Below are 15,814 nucleotides of genomic sequence, written 5' to 3' on the forward strand. Positions count from 1 at the left end.
GTTCATTAGTGTAAACACTAAGCCAAATAGGTCCCAGCAGGCTGGAGGCAGATGTTAGCAACCAGAGTATCTACTGCAGGTTCTCTGAGAGTTTATAGCCTGCTAGAGAAGAGAGGAATAAATACGTCAGTGAAACAAGGTGCTGCTACTGAGAGGGAGGCCTAGAAGCCTGCCAGATCTGCAAGGAAACAAGTGCATCTTCCTCACAGTCACTCTAAGCCAGCGCACTTACCTTGCCTGCAAGGAAACTGCTGGTAAAGCATGCAACGCCAAGAATCCAGGACTAAACTAGGGGCCAGTAAAAAAAATTGTAGACAAACAGTAGACAGTGGCTGAAACTTTTCTGCAAAGCCTCGTTGCATCAAAAGGAAATTCCCATTAACATAAATAAGCTTTTAATCAGGCCTTATACAAGAAAGGAAAAAGGGGAAATAAAGAAAAAAGGGGGAAATACAGAAAAAAAAAAGAAAAAAGCAGCACAAAGGTTAACAGTAAAATTCAACTTCAAATAACGCCTATTAATTCACTCTTGGAAGAGAGTGTAAAACCCAGCAATTCCGGGAAAGCAAGCAGACAGGTAAGACCGATGAAAAACACTGCAGGTGATAACAGAGAGCAAAGATAGGGCAATATAAACCACCTGAAAGGCTGGAATTGGTGCTTCCAGGGAGTCAGCACAGACTCATGCAATGACATTTAGGCAATTTATTACTTTCTGTGAATCATATTCTTAGGGCAATATGCGAGGTTTTCAGAGGACCATAATAGTAAGTAGTGAAAGGAGTAGTAAAAAAAAAGAAAAAAAAAAGATCAAAGAAGCCTTTGTAGATTAAGTCAGAAGTACTTACAGAGAAGAGCAATTCAGGAGACATGAAAGCTACTGTTTAGATCCTTCTGAAATTTGAAGACAGTGACATAAAAAACCCAAAATCCTCCTGGTTTCCAAAAAATATGCATCAAAATGAAATTCTCAAGGAATACACAGGAGTCTCCTAGAGGCATGTGAGAAGCCCTCATCTTCGATTACTGATTTCGTCAACAAAGCTAGACAAAATATTAGAAGGACGTATTTTATATCACACTTTTCCTCATTTAGACAGACCTTGAGGTAGCCCCACAAATCTGTGCTGTAATACTCTGCTCTTCAGCTAGCAAGTGTATGCATAATGGAAAGTCTAATGAGTAGATTTTATATATAAAGTCTATTTATATATATATATACGCATACATACACAAAGTAGATAATAGTGACTAAATAACAAAATTATCCGGTTCTCTAAATGGTCATGAATTTAATTCTTAAGAAATCATTACAATAATCTTGTCTTGCAAATTATTAGTGACTATTTTTTAATCGGTCCCACCCCCCCTAGTTTGAAAAAGCAACATGAAGTGATGCATCAAATCCCTCAGCTCAGTTCTACTTGTGTTTAGCAGCTGAATCTTAACCTTCAAATGACTTCCAAGCAAATGATAAACCCAAAAAACCTCCAACTAGCTTGGCCAAGGAGAACTCTAATAATATACAATAAACTACCACATCCAGAGTACATTTATTCATCTGTCTTCACCTTCTAGTTACTTGACCAGTGAAGTTATGCTTTTTAATACTACAAATAGCTTCTTTCCCACAAGCTTTCTGCTTTCAGGCCTGTGTCCAAGAACTCCGTAGGACCACTAACCTGAGGGACAAAGGCTTAGAAGCCTGTTTCTAATTTAAACCAGTGCTAACAGCACCAAGATGAATACAAACAAATTCAGCCACCATGCGCAGACCATTACATTTGAAGAAGGAATTCAAACACGGCTGCAGGTTTGCCGTCTCTCACCCCGAGCGATGTGTCAATGCTTGCTGAACCTGACAAGCCGACATGCACTGACACTATTGAGCGGTGCTGCAATGCAAGCCACACAGTCAAAAAAAAGCAGATGAGAGATTTGCCTTGGTTTGGAATGGTTTTACTGCTTTGCCTTGTGATTTTTTAATAGATCTTTGGTTATTAGTTTTTATATAACTAGGTAAGTAAATCATAGTTAAACCCCTGTTTTCACATGTACCAGGTGACATTAAGAATCTAGGTATTAAACAACAGTCACCATCTGCATTGAAATAATTCCAGTTTAATATTATACTCTAGCTTTTTATTAAGAAAAAGGACTCAAAAAGGAGTGCTGGACACAAGTGCAGTAAGACTGCATCTAAATGCTCCCTTCTTAAATAAAATCATGACTTCAAGAATCCACGACAAAAAATCCCAAATACCACTTTCTTTTTCTGACAGTATCTGTGGTTTTTACTGCCAAGCACTGTGCCTGAATGACAGCAAGCAGCCCAATAATAACGAGATAAACAGGATCTCCATTTGCCCTCAGGTGCATAAGCACCTTCAGTAAGCATGTGACAGAAAATCTGTGTCTGATGAAAAAACCTGATCTGTGGTGGTTACTGAATGTTGCACACTCGGTGGACAGGGCACACTGTCAGCAGGGTAAATTTTTCCATTGTGTGCTTCCCAATTGCTCTGTGAAGCTAGAACTATAGTACTAGTATTAAACTAACAGAAGAAAAAGTACTGGAAACTAATAAAGTGCAATCTAAAAAGAAACAAACTCAGGAATGCAGTGAATGTTTTTCATTAATGCTTTCACATACGGTTTTTATTGCCATCCAAAAACATCTAAGTGTCTCTTATTACTTTATAATAAGTGAACAAGTGATTCATATACAGAGCTGCTATCACTGAAAACCAAACTCAAACACAGAACCTCAGTGAAAAAAATTACCTTTCCTCTTAAAATAAGCCAGGTCTTCAACTTCTGGGTATAAAAATACAAATACTTTATGATTAATACTTCAAAAATGTCTCTGCTGAAGTGAAAAGCAAGATGGCTTTTATAGGCAATTATAAACACCTGCTGGTAAAGGATTTAAAACAGTAACTTTAGTTAGTGTCCTTTTAATGCTTAGTAAGCACCTGTTCATTTCACCCACAGCTTTACTGGTTTTTCACATAATTTTAATACCTCCTAGTACTGGATTTTATTGTAAAAAGTTTGTCCTGGTTTACAAAGCTAAACGAAGAAGCGTTCAAAAATAAGTTGAAAAACCTAACCCCAAAAATCTCTTCATCAAATATATGGAAGTGTGTGTATTTCCCTCATTGCACTGGCATCACCCAAGTGTTCCTGCCTGCATTACCTCTGCTTCAGCGTGTACCCAGCTGCATGAAGCCAGGACTAACCTTAACGTGGAGCAGATGCAGCTCAGCCCAAGCGGGAGCGAGAAAGGCACAGAGGGAACAAATGGGTACTGAGGCAGAAGGTAAGCGAGTAACACCGGTAACACACGCGGCCTGGGCACGGTGCTACACAGAACCTGAAGGGCTGCCTGGGGGCAGCTGCAGGGGAGAACTGCCTGGGTCTTGCTGTCACCCACACGCAACACCTTCAGCATGCTCTCTGGGGACTCCATACCAAAGGCGATTCAGACGTCAAAGCTAATGTCTCTCACTGCTGAAGCTAAGGTCCTCACTCGCTCCTCAAGCCTTTCACTTGTACAGCTAACACATGCTATCAACAGAAATCACAGTGAATGTGCACAGATGGTCACAACACAGATAATACTGCAGTGACTTCTGCTGCTCAAAAAAGAAGATGTGCAAAAACATATTCCTCTATGTTTTGTGGTACTGCACTATACTGACAGGTTTCAAAGCAGTTTCTTTAACAGATGAATCAAAAAAAGGAAACAAACTGATTCCAGGATGTTCAAAGCTACACAGAATTGTCATCTTCCATCCCGTTATCCCATGCAAACACCTTCTGCTGTGATAATTCGTGGTTGCACTACGTTTCCAAACTTGTTTCATGTCTGTATAAAGACAACGTATCTATGTAGATTTTCTTTGAAGCTTGACAGTTTGCACACCGGCAGTCTTTCCAAGAGCCTCCTTCACACAGGTTCTAGGAAGCGCACTGACACAATTGTTAGCACAGGAGGTGTGTGCCGGGGGTGGGGGGTGCGGGGGGGTGGGTGCACAGTGTTTCACACACAGCCCACTGACAAAAGCAGTTCAAGGGAGCTGCTGTAATTTAATGAACACGGTGCTAGAGACTGCTCGGGTCTGGCAGCAAAGGCTGGCAAGCTACAAGGGAGTGTTAAAGCAGCTGTAACTTTTCACACCTTTGGGTTGCAGAGCAGGAAGGTCCTGCCCAAGTGGCATGAGCAGAGGCTACCCTTCAGCCCACCCTGCCCGAGCCAACTCTGTCCAGCTGCACAGGATTTACCTCCACAAAGCATGTTAACTGCCTGTGCCATGCCAACCTCCTGACCCACTGAGTCAGGGTGCCAGCTCGAAATTGGTTATTTACGTGGCAACCAACAAGTACAAACCAGGCTGAAGTCAGCTGCCCTGAACAGGACATTGCACTACACAGAACCGGCTGAGTATTGCTAAACGTATACTGGAAAGGATGGAGGGACCCTCTGCAACTACAGTAACCAACAAGTGGTTACTTCTATGGCAGTAAACGCAACCCAAAACCTAACAGACCTTACGCACACACACAGACACATACTCAAAAGGCTGTCAAAAGATATATTCATTGGTCCATAAGAAACAAAAAACAAAACCCAAAACTTTGCAGGCTAAATCCTGCTAATTCTAACTTCATCCATGTTAAAGGCAGAATGACGTTCTGCCACTATAACATGTTTAAAATGTTAGTAAATGCATTTTCTATGACAAGACTTCCTCTCCATACACTTGGGGCCACGTCATGTGCATCATACTTCTCTTTCATTCCAGCTGGGTTCAGAACAGACTACGGCAGCACACACATGGAAGGTGCCTGCTCATCATTCAGCAAAAGTTCACATCATCTGCAGAGTAACACAACGGATAGCAGGGCACACATCGAGGCCACGTAAGTTATAGCTACCAGGATGAGAAAATTGAAGGATGGTCCATCCTTGGCAGAACACACAGAATTGTAAGCAGCACATTGTAAGAAAAGAATTAGTATTCAAAGTGTTTTAGCTGTATGCAACCTCATTTTGTGAAAAGTTGTGTTTGCTAGAAAGGATGTTTTCAATGTAACAGTTTAATTCTGGGAAAGCTAAATTGCATCTGGTCTGGACAATACTGATTAGTTTTCTTTTTACGGTAACCATTGCTGCACATATGTACTGTTCCACAGCTGGAACATTCCTTTCTTTGTTCCCGATGCTTATACATCCTTTCACACCTCTTGTCTTTGAAGGATGCTTTTGGTAAGTAACAATATAAACTGTTTTTAAATCTGTAATTTCTCTATGAATTAGAAAAAGATAAAGCAATTGGATTCAAGTTGATTTTGCTTTCATTACAACAATTCACATATTAAGTTCCTAAAAAATTTGAGTGTTTTTTTCTTTTTGAAAGAAAATCCAGAGGAGACCAAATGTAATCAAACCATGTATAATGTAATCTTGCTTACAGCACAGAATTTTGAGATTACAGATTTGTTAATTAGCAAAGAAGCATGACAGAAAACCTCTGTACATAGATAGATGTTTTGAAAAGCATGCACTTGGGTTACATGCTTCAGTTTTGAAACTGCATGCTTCAGTACAGTTTGCAGGACATCAAAGCAGAGTAGTTTTGCGACACTAAAAGTGGGTTTCTTTTGTTGTCATGTCCCACCATGTTCAGATAGACGGCTCCTTTTTCTGTCTGAACAAGCCAGCAGCAGCAGGTAGCCACAGAATGCAAGATTAATCAGTGCAAAGATATACACGTTAGAAGAGACTAATTTTTCATTTTAGGAGGCTGTATTAAAACCTTCAGTCTCTGTTCTTGTCTAATCAGAGTGTATATGTTGTAACATTGGCAAGACAGCTGAGATAAAACAAATCTTTTAGTTGGCAGTTCTTAATATTCTAGTATCTTGGGCAACAATGCAAGACTTATAGAACCTTATTTGAACACATATTCTTCTCTGAGTAAATTATGTGCGTAGTAATTTATTTTAGACTACCCTCAAATAATCCCTACATAGACTGCAAAGTGCATATGCATACATATTTCCATAACAAGAAAGCTGAAATATTTATTTAAATGCTCAAAGTTTTTAAGAGATCGTGCACCGATGCTCTTTGATGGTGAAAAGCCAAATAAAAGATTTGTGAGAGCGCTAAATTAGAAAGCAACCAAAGGGCATAGGTTAATTCTTACCTTGGCTGTTTTTTTCACGAGTTGACATTTTTGCTGGTTATGGGACAGAAATAGAATATCTTAAAACTATTTCTAAAGTCTCACTCATACCTGCTTGGATGAAGACTGGCACATAGGTCAAAACTTTACATTTTTGTTTTCATAAGCTCTCTCTATTTATGCACATACACACAGAGAAAATAATCAAAAAGGCTTTTTGTTTTACAAAAGTAAAACGAATCCTCCCACCACCCACCGAAAATTTCTGTCCTTCCTAAAGATCCAATTTGATGAGGCATTTCTCCATAATTTCAAAGATCCTTATATAGGTCTTGAGTAACATTTGGCCAGATGAATTCTTGGAGTAATTATTAATGCTATTTTAGTTCTATATCCCTGTTTCATAAGCAGATGTCCCAGTGTATTCATTTACAGGAAATACTATTCAGTCAAAAGCCAATCTTTTCAACTTCATCCAGTTTTTAAAAATAAATGTTATTATTTACCTTGGCTGACAATGACATCTTTGTGCCTGGCAAAAAAAAAAAAAAAAAAAAATTGTTAATAATATGTGAAATGCTTATCAAGCCCATACCATCAAGTTCTTACACATTATTGCACTTGGCAATCTCATCAGATTCTGTGTACAGTGTAACTGTAGTATAGGATGCTAGATAACAACTGTGGTCACTGCAGTGCCTTTTTACCCATGTATTATTTTATGCAGTTCACTGTATCTTTTGAGTCATGTAAAAGTCTTTGGCCCTATAGCAAGGGTTCCTAATAATTACTGTAATAACAACAAAATACAAAAAGCTCTTAAAATTAAATTATGGAGGACATATTCCTTGTGCATGGAAAATTCCATTTTGAGAGAACAAACTTGTAATAACCAAATGTTTTAAGCTGCCAAACACCCTCAGGCCTGCAGGCAAGGCATTTAACACCTGTCAAAATAAGCTGTCAGCACACAACAACATAAATTTTTCTAGGAATTAACCCTGTTGGATGCATGGATTAAATATTAGCAAGCTGTGGTTTCATTCACACTGGATCCATGCATTACTGGATGTACAACGCAAAGTCTTCAAAGCAGTGCAGTTGAGACTAAGAATGAACTACTGACAAAAAACATCAGTCCTTTATTTCCGAAGAGGGAAGAAATACTAATTTCCAGCTTCAGAGCTACTTCTTACCAGAATAACACTCCTTGATGGGAGAATGTATTGCACAAAAAACCCTCTTGAATTCAATTCGAAATTCAGCAGAAAGGTATGAATGGCATCCAGTATTTTTAGCTGGATGGAGGTCAAATTTTTGTAACAGTGACAAAGGGTCAAACATACGCATGAGGAAAGTCATCTCGGACTACTGGTAGACTCACCCTTCACCACACTCCACGTGAAAAATTAAAACTGGATTCCCAGCCTTGCCTGAAGAACACTGAACGATAGGCTGCTGTGGGGTGGGAACCCTCTTACTTCTTACGGCTTTATCAGGCTGATTTACAGCCAGTGCTGACTTAAAGACTGAGCTTACTAAACAAAGTTCATATCCTGGGCTGATAACGCAAAGCATATGTAAAACATTTCTTTCCTGGGGCCCACATGAGGGGCTGAATTCTGCTCCTTGCACAAGACTCTAGTAACTTCAGGCAGATGAGGCCACCATTTCTTCACTGGGAACGACAAATGCAATATAACAATATGCCTTTGAACAACACTAACCGATTCTTTTAGAAACTGGGCACATAGGATGTGATGAAGAAATTCGTGTTAACGTGTGCTCTTGAATGCAAATAGTGCTTGTAGGGTAAGTCTGAGCTAAGACCAAGGTATACAAACAGCCAGCCTTCAATCAGATGAATGTCTACAACTGATAATGTTTGAAGCCTTGTTTGTTGCCAAATCCTTTAAGACAAAATATGAACAGACAACTTTCTTCCACAATAATGAATCCCAATCTTTCCTTGTATGCTTTTTTGTTAGATACCTGATTTTTTTCTACATTAGATTGCAGAATGGCATCATTTAAAGTATTTTAGAAAATAAGTAGAATCACAGGAAAATGCATCAAGATACTCTATTTTGACCATGCCTGAACCATTATACAAAATGCCAGTAAGAGTGAAATTTATTTTTTACTATTAGAAAATTTGAGTATACCACATTGTGAAAGATATTTTGGTAGCATTACAAAAACCAAGAAAAGAAAGCTGATAAGTAAAAATCAAGACAGGGGTTTTTCAGTCCAAAGTATTACCTAGCAGCATCCTGCTGCAATCTGAATTGATTTTAAATTCTAGGGACTTTTAAATTATATTTTTAATTTTTAAAAATTCAAAATTAACATTTTAAAATAAAAATAAAATTTAAGTAAGAATAAATAAGATAATAAAAATTAATAAAAAATATAAAAATATTTTAATTAATTAAAATAAATTTAAATTCAAAGGGTTTTTAAATTCTAACAGTGAAAATCAATTCTAAAAGGAAAAGAAGTATTTGCAAAATACGTCACCCAAAATCCCTCAAACGCAGCACTTCACTGCTCTGCAGAACTCTTCAGGCTAAGCACAAGGCTTTTAGTAAATGTACCGATATCCACACCCAAGATTAATTTAAGATGTTTTTGTTCTACCCATTCCTAGGAAAGAAGGAATGCACTTGCACTACTCTTGACTCTAAGTATGTATTTGACAGTCTTATATGCAAGCTAAGGAGAGCGCCTACAGACACAATCATAACAAGACTGGTAATTACTCTGAAAGCTCTGAAGAGTTTTATTTGTCATAGTGGGAGGGATTTTCAAATAGTTTTGCCTTGGACTAGTTAATGGGTACTTGAATGAAGATTAATGAGCAGATGTATGAAATCTGCAGATAACATCAAGCTGCAAGAAGCTGCCAGCACACTGTGGGGATCTCGGCAAACAGGAGAGGGGTCAGTCAAAGAATCAGCACATCAATTTCAACAAACTCAGCGAAATAAAGTTAAAAAAAAAAAAAAAGAAATTAAGTGAATATGAATTGGGAAGCCCAACTGGCAAAGAATACTGAGGACAAGAAGTGGGTAACAATAGGCGTCAACAACAAAAAGCAAACTCCTGTCTCTCTTAATGACAGGAGTAGGAGAAGTAACTACTCCGTGCTCTTCATCCTCGGTGAGGCCTTCACTGGAGGCCACAAACTGAGAAAACCTGCTGCTGAAGAAGAGCATGAGAGGGATGATGAGCACATCACCTCCTGCAGGTGAAGCTGAAAAGAAGATCCTGCCTATTACCTAGAACCTGCAATCAGGAACCTGTTAAACAGGTAACTTGAGAGACCCACCTGAAAAATAGTAAGAATATATTCTTACCATTACAGTCTACTTTAGAAACACATACTATGTCAAACTCAGTAAATTAACTTCAAGGAAATAAGACTGATTTGAAAATGCAAGTGTAATGAGGGAAAAAATGATTGGAAGCTTCACAACAGTGGCATTAAGTCATAAATCTTAACTCACAGTGCATAATTCTGCTAATCCAAATGGCTACCATTAAAACACATTTATACTCAAATCCTGTATTCACATTTTATAACGATTTTAAGATTCCACAGGCACCTAGAAGCACAACATCGGCAGGTTATGTAGATAATTACTCCTGGTAAAAACGAAAATGCAAACTGTCTTAGCATATTCATAAATAAATTCATTAAAATTATGCAATTTCATAATATTTTGACTGTAAAGTTCACTTGCTTTTATGTACCAAACTGATACATACTTGTCTGCATTCTTTGCCACTTTGGATATTAATTTAGATGTCGAGGCTACTCTCAGCAGCTTATTACGACTGTCATCGGAACTCTCCCAAGCACTGTGAGGTTTTTCTGCAGTCAAGGATTTCTTTATGCTAAAAGAAACAAAAATGTATTTTAAAATTACAAGATAATAACATAACAATAACTGGAACTGGTACGCAACGAACAGATCAAGCAGCAGGAGACAAAAGCAGAGCTAGGTCTTCCTTCAAGCTGAAGCATGAAACAGGAAAAAAAGATTAGTCAAAAAGTTCTAACTGGATGAATGAAAACAATTGAGCAAGACAGTTGCAAAATGTCTTATCCATTCCTTTCCATTTCCAAATGCTCTTACATAAAGACTTGAACAAAATAACTCTATACTTCATTATTATATTGCTAACGAATCACAAAAGTGGAGAAAAGTGAGTCTACAGTATACTAGCCTTAAAGAATAAACAATTTTTTTAAAAAATCACTACAGAAGGTAGGAAAGAAAAGTAGAATTTTTTTTCCCTTCTTGATTAACTGTTCACCAGATTTAACACGCTGATTTCTGAGGCAGAACAGTTCTGTAAGATTAGTTTCATACGGCTGTTTTGCAGACAGCACATTCTAAACCACATTAGTGGCTTTAATCTTCTTAAAACAAACATCCGCAAACTTTTTGCATGAATAAGGCAAGCTACGTTTGGCCCAATACTATGGAGGACTGAATCCATGAATTCCAGTATTATTTTTCAGCAATCTCATTGTAGCCAATGTACATTAATGGGGACCTGCATGTTTTGCAGTCACTGGTTCATTAATTTCATGCACATTTTAATCATGGAAAACATGTTCAAAAGTGATCTAGCCCAAATTATTCTTCAAGCTGGTCTGCACGTGTCCTGCTAACAGTATCGTACTTCATCCTGTCAGAAATGCTTTTTGCAGGAGTAAGTCCTGAACTGCAACCTTAGAAACGGCAAGCAAGCTCCTTCCACAGCACCTCAAGAAGCTGAAAGATCCTGCGACAAACAAGTTAATCAAATCAAGTTAAACCATTAGGAGACTACAAAAGGCACCTTTTTTTTTTTTTTTTTTTTTTCTCGCCACACTGCAAAAGATTAGTAAGCAAGACTTCAGACAAACATCTTTACAGTGAGATACCAGGCAGGAGAACAGGCCACAAGTTCAGCTTCAGACAACTGAGAGTTTGTGCAAGACATGGAGAAGGAGCCTTTATGGAGTGTTATGACATGCATCAGTCAAGTGAAAGTTTAAATATTTATTAGAGCTGTGAATTCGAGCAATGCAAGACAACATAATCTTGTGAACTACAGTAAATGTCAGAAGAATAAATTTCATTTGAGAGTTTGTTTCAGTCTCCTAGAAAATTTCACACCATCCTAAACAAGGTGACAATAAAGAAAAAAAAAAAAAAAAAAGAAAAAAAAAAAAATCACATGAAGTGATCTGCATAGTTTTGAAACTCGGAAGTAATCACCCAAATCTTAAAATCCATTTCCTTGACCTTAAAAAGCTATCTAAAAAAGGAAAAAAAAAAACCCAACAAAAAACCACCACAACAAAACCAAACTACCAGTTTTTTCTGTGCCTAATTCCCACTAAAATGAGTGGGAACACAGAGGCAATTTGAAATAAAAGTCTACCTTCACTCAGGTCAAGCAGTTCTATGATTTGGGTGTAAACTCAGAACTTCACTCATGGAAAGAATCAGAATAAAAGTAAACAACCCTGCAACTTAGCAGGACTTGAAAAGAGAAGGGCCACAAAAAAAAAAAATATTCTAACTGCAGTCACTGTATAGAATAATTTAAGAAGGAAAACTCCCAAAGGAAGACTTGCAATGATATTTAAAAATTGCTAATATGAGTTTTAGAACACAGCCATGTGCAAAATACACAGCACAATTCAGCTATGCCAAAGCCTGTGAAGTGTATTTTGAGAAGGATCAATTCAGAGTCACCATTAAATATTTTAGAATGATGACTGATTAGAGGTAATCTACCGTATAAGAATTTCAGTCACAGAGAACAAAACCACCTCTGTAATCTTAAAAATTTACTCAAAGAAAAAAAATTGCATTTTTACATATGGTCTGTTGCAACGCACAGTGAATGCATCTTCTCTAGCACAAAAAGTATCAAACATTTAGTAACTTGATCATGAGATCAGAACTATTTCACATGACTTGTTGTCAAATATGAACTTGGTATCATTACAATAATTTTCTAGTTCTGTACTGTGGTACTGTGAAAACCTTTTAGCTGGAGCAGAACTCTTGCTTTCTTGAGTTTGCCTGTGTGTTTGGAGAGTCTGTGAGGAGGGCTGGGGAGAAGGTGATGCTTGAGTTTGTGGACTTTGATCATTAGAATGAGATTCCTCTTTTTTTTCTTTCTGTCCTGGAGGTTTTTCCTTCTTTTTTTCTGTACCGCTGTAAAATAAAGTATAACATGGGGGGAGGGAAAAATAAAAATGAGAACAAGCAAATAAAAAGGTGGGAGAAAATGTCCTCTGTAAAAGATGGGAGAAGCATGTAGCAACTTACTGTATATAATCACCAAAAGAACACTTTGATTATTTACTCACTCTCTTCAGGTTAGCATTTGCTGAAATAGGATTTGTTCACAAGCTCCAAAAATCAAAAAGGTGAGGGAGGCATGGAAGATTATTTACTTATTATTACTATACCGTTGCACTAAGTTTACTCTGATTTTAAAATAGATACAACTTAGATTTGAGTGTGTTCTTCATTTGCAGGTGTTTCAACAACATTCGAAGCTGTCACAAGTTGATGCATGAAAAGTCCACCATCCCTCAGAAAAAAACCCATCCTCTGGTTCAGCTCACCGCCGACCTTACCGTGCTGCCAGCCGTGCTTCGGGGCAAGCGAAGGGCAGGAGTGTGACTTGCACCATTCTCTGATCAGCTTAAGCCTATAAAGAAGGAACTATACTTCTGGCACTGTCTTTCTGGACACGCATGGTACCGCTTATCTTTGCTCTGTCACTGAAATAGTGAAATGCTGTTGCTGGCCCCTGGGCTCTCCCTGGCTGCACCAGAATTCAAAGAAAATTATCCCCAACAACTCATCGCTATATTGATCTGTAGTTGACTAACATCAGACTGTCTTGCCACTTCTTTAATGTCTTCAGTAAATGACAGCTAAGAATACATCTTAACTTCATATTGCTGTATTTACTAGGTTAACATTTGAAACAGCTTTAAATACGTCATTAACAACCATAAATTCATTAAAATCCAAAGCAAAGATCCATTAAGTAAACAGAAAGATTAATTAAAAGGCTTTTCTATAAAACAGCATGCTTTGCAATATACCGAGTCACACTAACAATAACAGGACCTGAAAGAGAAGAGTATTCTGTAGTACACAGCCTATTTTTTTAAGATTAAAAAATAATAATATTCCATGGTAAATTTCTCAGCGAACAAAGTAAGATGGAAACACCAGCTAAAAAGGAAAAAGAGACTTTTTCTCTTAGGTTCAAAGTAACCTGCAAAGTAAAAAAGAATCAGTAACTTTCTGAAGGGAAGAATCCAGATTTCTATTCCCCCACATCAATTCCCCCCCTGCTCTGAGCCCATCTTGACTATTTGTGTTTTCATTCACCTTTCCCCCAAAAGCAATTTAAAACAGTAACATAAAAAAAAAAAAAGTAAAAAAAAAAAAAAAGAGTAAAAATGGGCCCTTGATTTTAATACAACATTCATAAGACCCTTTTTTGTTTCATTTGCTATTTCAATTAAAGTATACCATCTACCACCAAGACAAGGCCCTCAATGCTTATATGAGTTCAACTTTTCTAAATGCTTGCAAAGAAGCAGTGAAGAACAGGTCAAAATGTGAAAAATAATATAAAACCCAAAATACATTTTGTAAGGATCACTCAGGATTATTTCTGTAAACCATATTAACTAGTTAAAAAACTCATATAATCCATCAAAGTTAATTTTCTTTTCAGAAACACAGATGAAACAAAACAGAAAGAGCTTTCAAATTTCTTGAGGGTATATATGTGATCACAGAGAACAAAGCATGAAGAACTGTGGGGTTTTGGTTAATAATTTATAGCCAGAAGTCCTTAATTAACTAGAAGCATTAAAATTATTATTTTTTAATCAGAAGACTTAGCTTGCATTGCTGGATGCAAAAGCACACTACATGATCTTAATCTCTTCACAGTCTGCGGCAAGAATTGCATTATAGTGAAATAAATTATTGGAATCTTATCACTAAAGAAAACAAGAGTCACTAGTCCTTCTCCGACAGGTCCAACCACAGACCCCTGCACTCACTCTTCTATAAACACAGGATTTCTCATAATGAAGCCAATCTACTAGGACAGAGGAGTGTTGCTTTTGTTTTTTGGAGGGGTGGGCCTGTGTGTGTGTGTGTGTGTGTGTGTTTTCTTTTTTTAAAAGAAACTACCTTTTAGAAAGACAGGCTTTCCCTGTACTTGGGGATTTCAAAGTAAAGCCTAATAATAGTAAAAAAGATAAAGGAAGCAGGAGGAGAGAGAACACACAAATGATTCCCATAACTCCAGCCTGCAAATCTACAAAGAATGGTCCTACTTGGTCAGAGCAATGGCTCACCTGGCACCATGCCCTGTCTCTGAGAGGAGCATAAAAGGGGTCGTTGCCTGCAGCCCCTTTCACCACATTTTTTGTAATACCCTGTTACAAAGACACACCAGCAATCCTGCAATTCACCCCTGCGCTCCTCCAGCAAGCTCAGGTGAATGACACCTGCTGATAGCAGCATATCACCTAACTTACCAATTCGGTCTCTTATTTTCTGTGTTCTTGCCCAAACTCATTTAGCTCATCTGATCCATCTCCTAGACACCACAGGTTCAGGGTGGCAACCTCTCCAATGTCTTCACCGAGCTTGTCAGCTGTTGACTACACATTTCACACCTTTGCCACGAGGTTCACTCCTTAACTTCTCTGCTGGGGTACAAGAACCACTGGACCGCTCTGGTTTCCCTCTGGGTTGCAGCCCAAGGTATACCTGGGCTTCCAATACAGTGCTTTTATCTACAACTAAGTTGCAAGTGGGCTTCTTTTTTTGACTGCACTTAAATTGGAAGGTGAATTATGTACCTATGTGGCAGTCTGGGTATTGAGTATCTTTTGTGCTGAATTTACTTGGTTTGCTCACTTCTGCTAAAATCTTCAACCTAATTGTATTATAACCGGCTATTACAGAGTGGCTCTCCTACTAACGCTTCTTCAACCAGGTCTTGTGCAACAACTGACACAAATCAAAACCAGCACCTTTTCTTGTGGGTTTCTAAAGACTACTTGTTCCAGGAAGCAGTCATTTAATGCATCCAAAAATTCTTTCCAAATCCCAACTCAATGAGGCATTTCTTCAGTCTAAATGTGAGTAGCTGAGAGCTATTAGTATCTATCCTAATTGTGCAGATTCTCTAACTTCACTTTGCACGTTTCACCCTTTGAATCACAACAGTTGGCAGCTATTGTGGAGGGTGGTCATTTCTGAAACATGAAGACTATTCTTACCAGCTGTTTTCAGAAGAACCTTTAGTCCCAAGGGAAATGATCAAACAGGTCTCTGTGACAGTCATCTGCAGTACAAAATACAAACCTTTTCCAGCTCTGGTGATATACAAGCTATGCAGCATGGTTTTTTTTCTCAAGTGTTTTGACACCTCTATCACAAGTCAGTTCCAGACTATAGCACTAAAATTTTCCCAACATGTACATGATTTCATCTCTGTCAATTGGACATCATCTACCTGCTGTTCATGGTACATTCCTGGGCTGTGGTTTTAGTGAC

General features: G+C 38.0%; 1 protein-coding gene across 7 annotated transcripts in view; it reads right to left on the reverse strand.

Moving 5' to 3' along the window:
• EML4 (EMAP like 4) overlaps positions 1-15,814 on the reverse strand; it is a 163,460-nt gene that overhangs the window by 43,724 nt on the left and 103,922 nt on the right. For 4 of the 7 annotated variants that reach the window (XM_080408408.1, XM_080408406.1, XM_080408407.1 and 1 more), the window contains exons 4-7: positions 12,248-12,421; positions 9,966-10,094; positions 6,701-6,726; positions 6,216-6,248 (exon numbers count right to left, since the gene is read on the reverse strand). In XM_080408408.1, the coding sequence (XP_080264534.1) occupies positions 6,216-6,248; positions 6,701-6,726; positions 9,966-10,094; positions 12,248-12,421 (362 nt within the window). The remainder of the gene's footprint in view (positions 1-6,215; positions 6,249-6,700; positions 6,727-9,965; positions 10,095-12,247; positions 12,422-15,814) is intronic. The other 3 variants (XM_080408409.1, XM_080408405.1, XM_080408410.1) reach the window with 3 other exon arrangements.

The sequence above is a fragment of the Falco punctatus genome (assembly GCF_963210335.1).
Source record: "Falco punctatus genome assembly, chromosome: 12".
NCBI classification, from domain to species: domain Eukaryota; kingdom Metazoa; phylum Chordata; class Aves; order Falconiformes; family Falconidae; genus Falco; species Falco punctatus.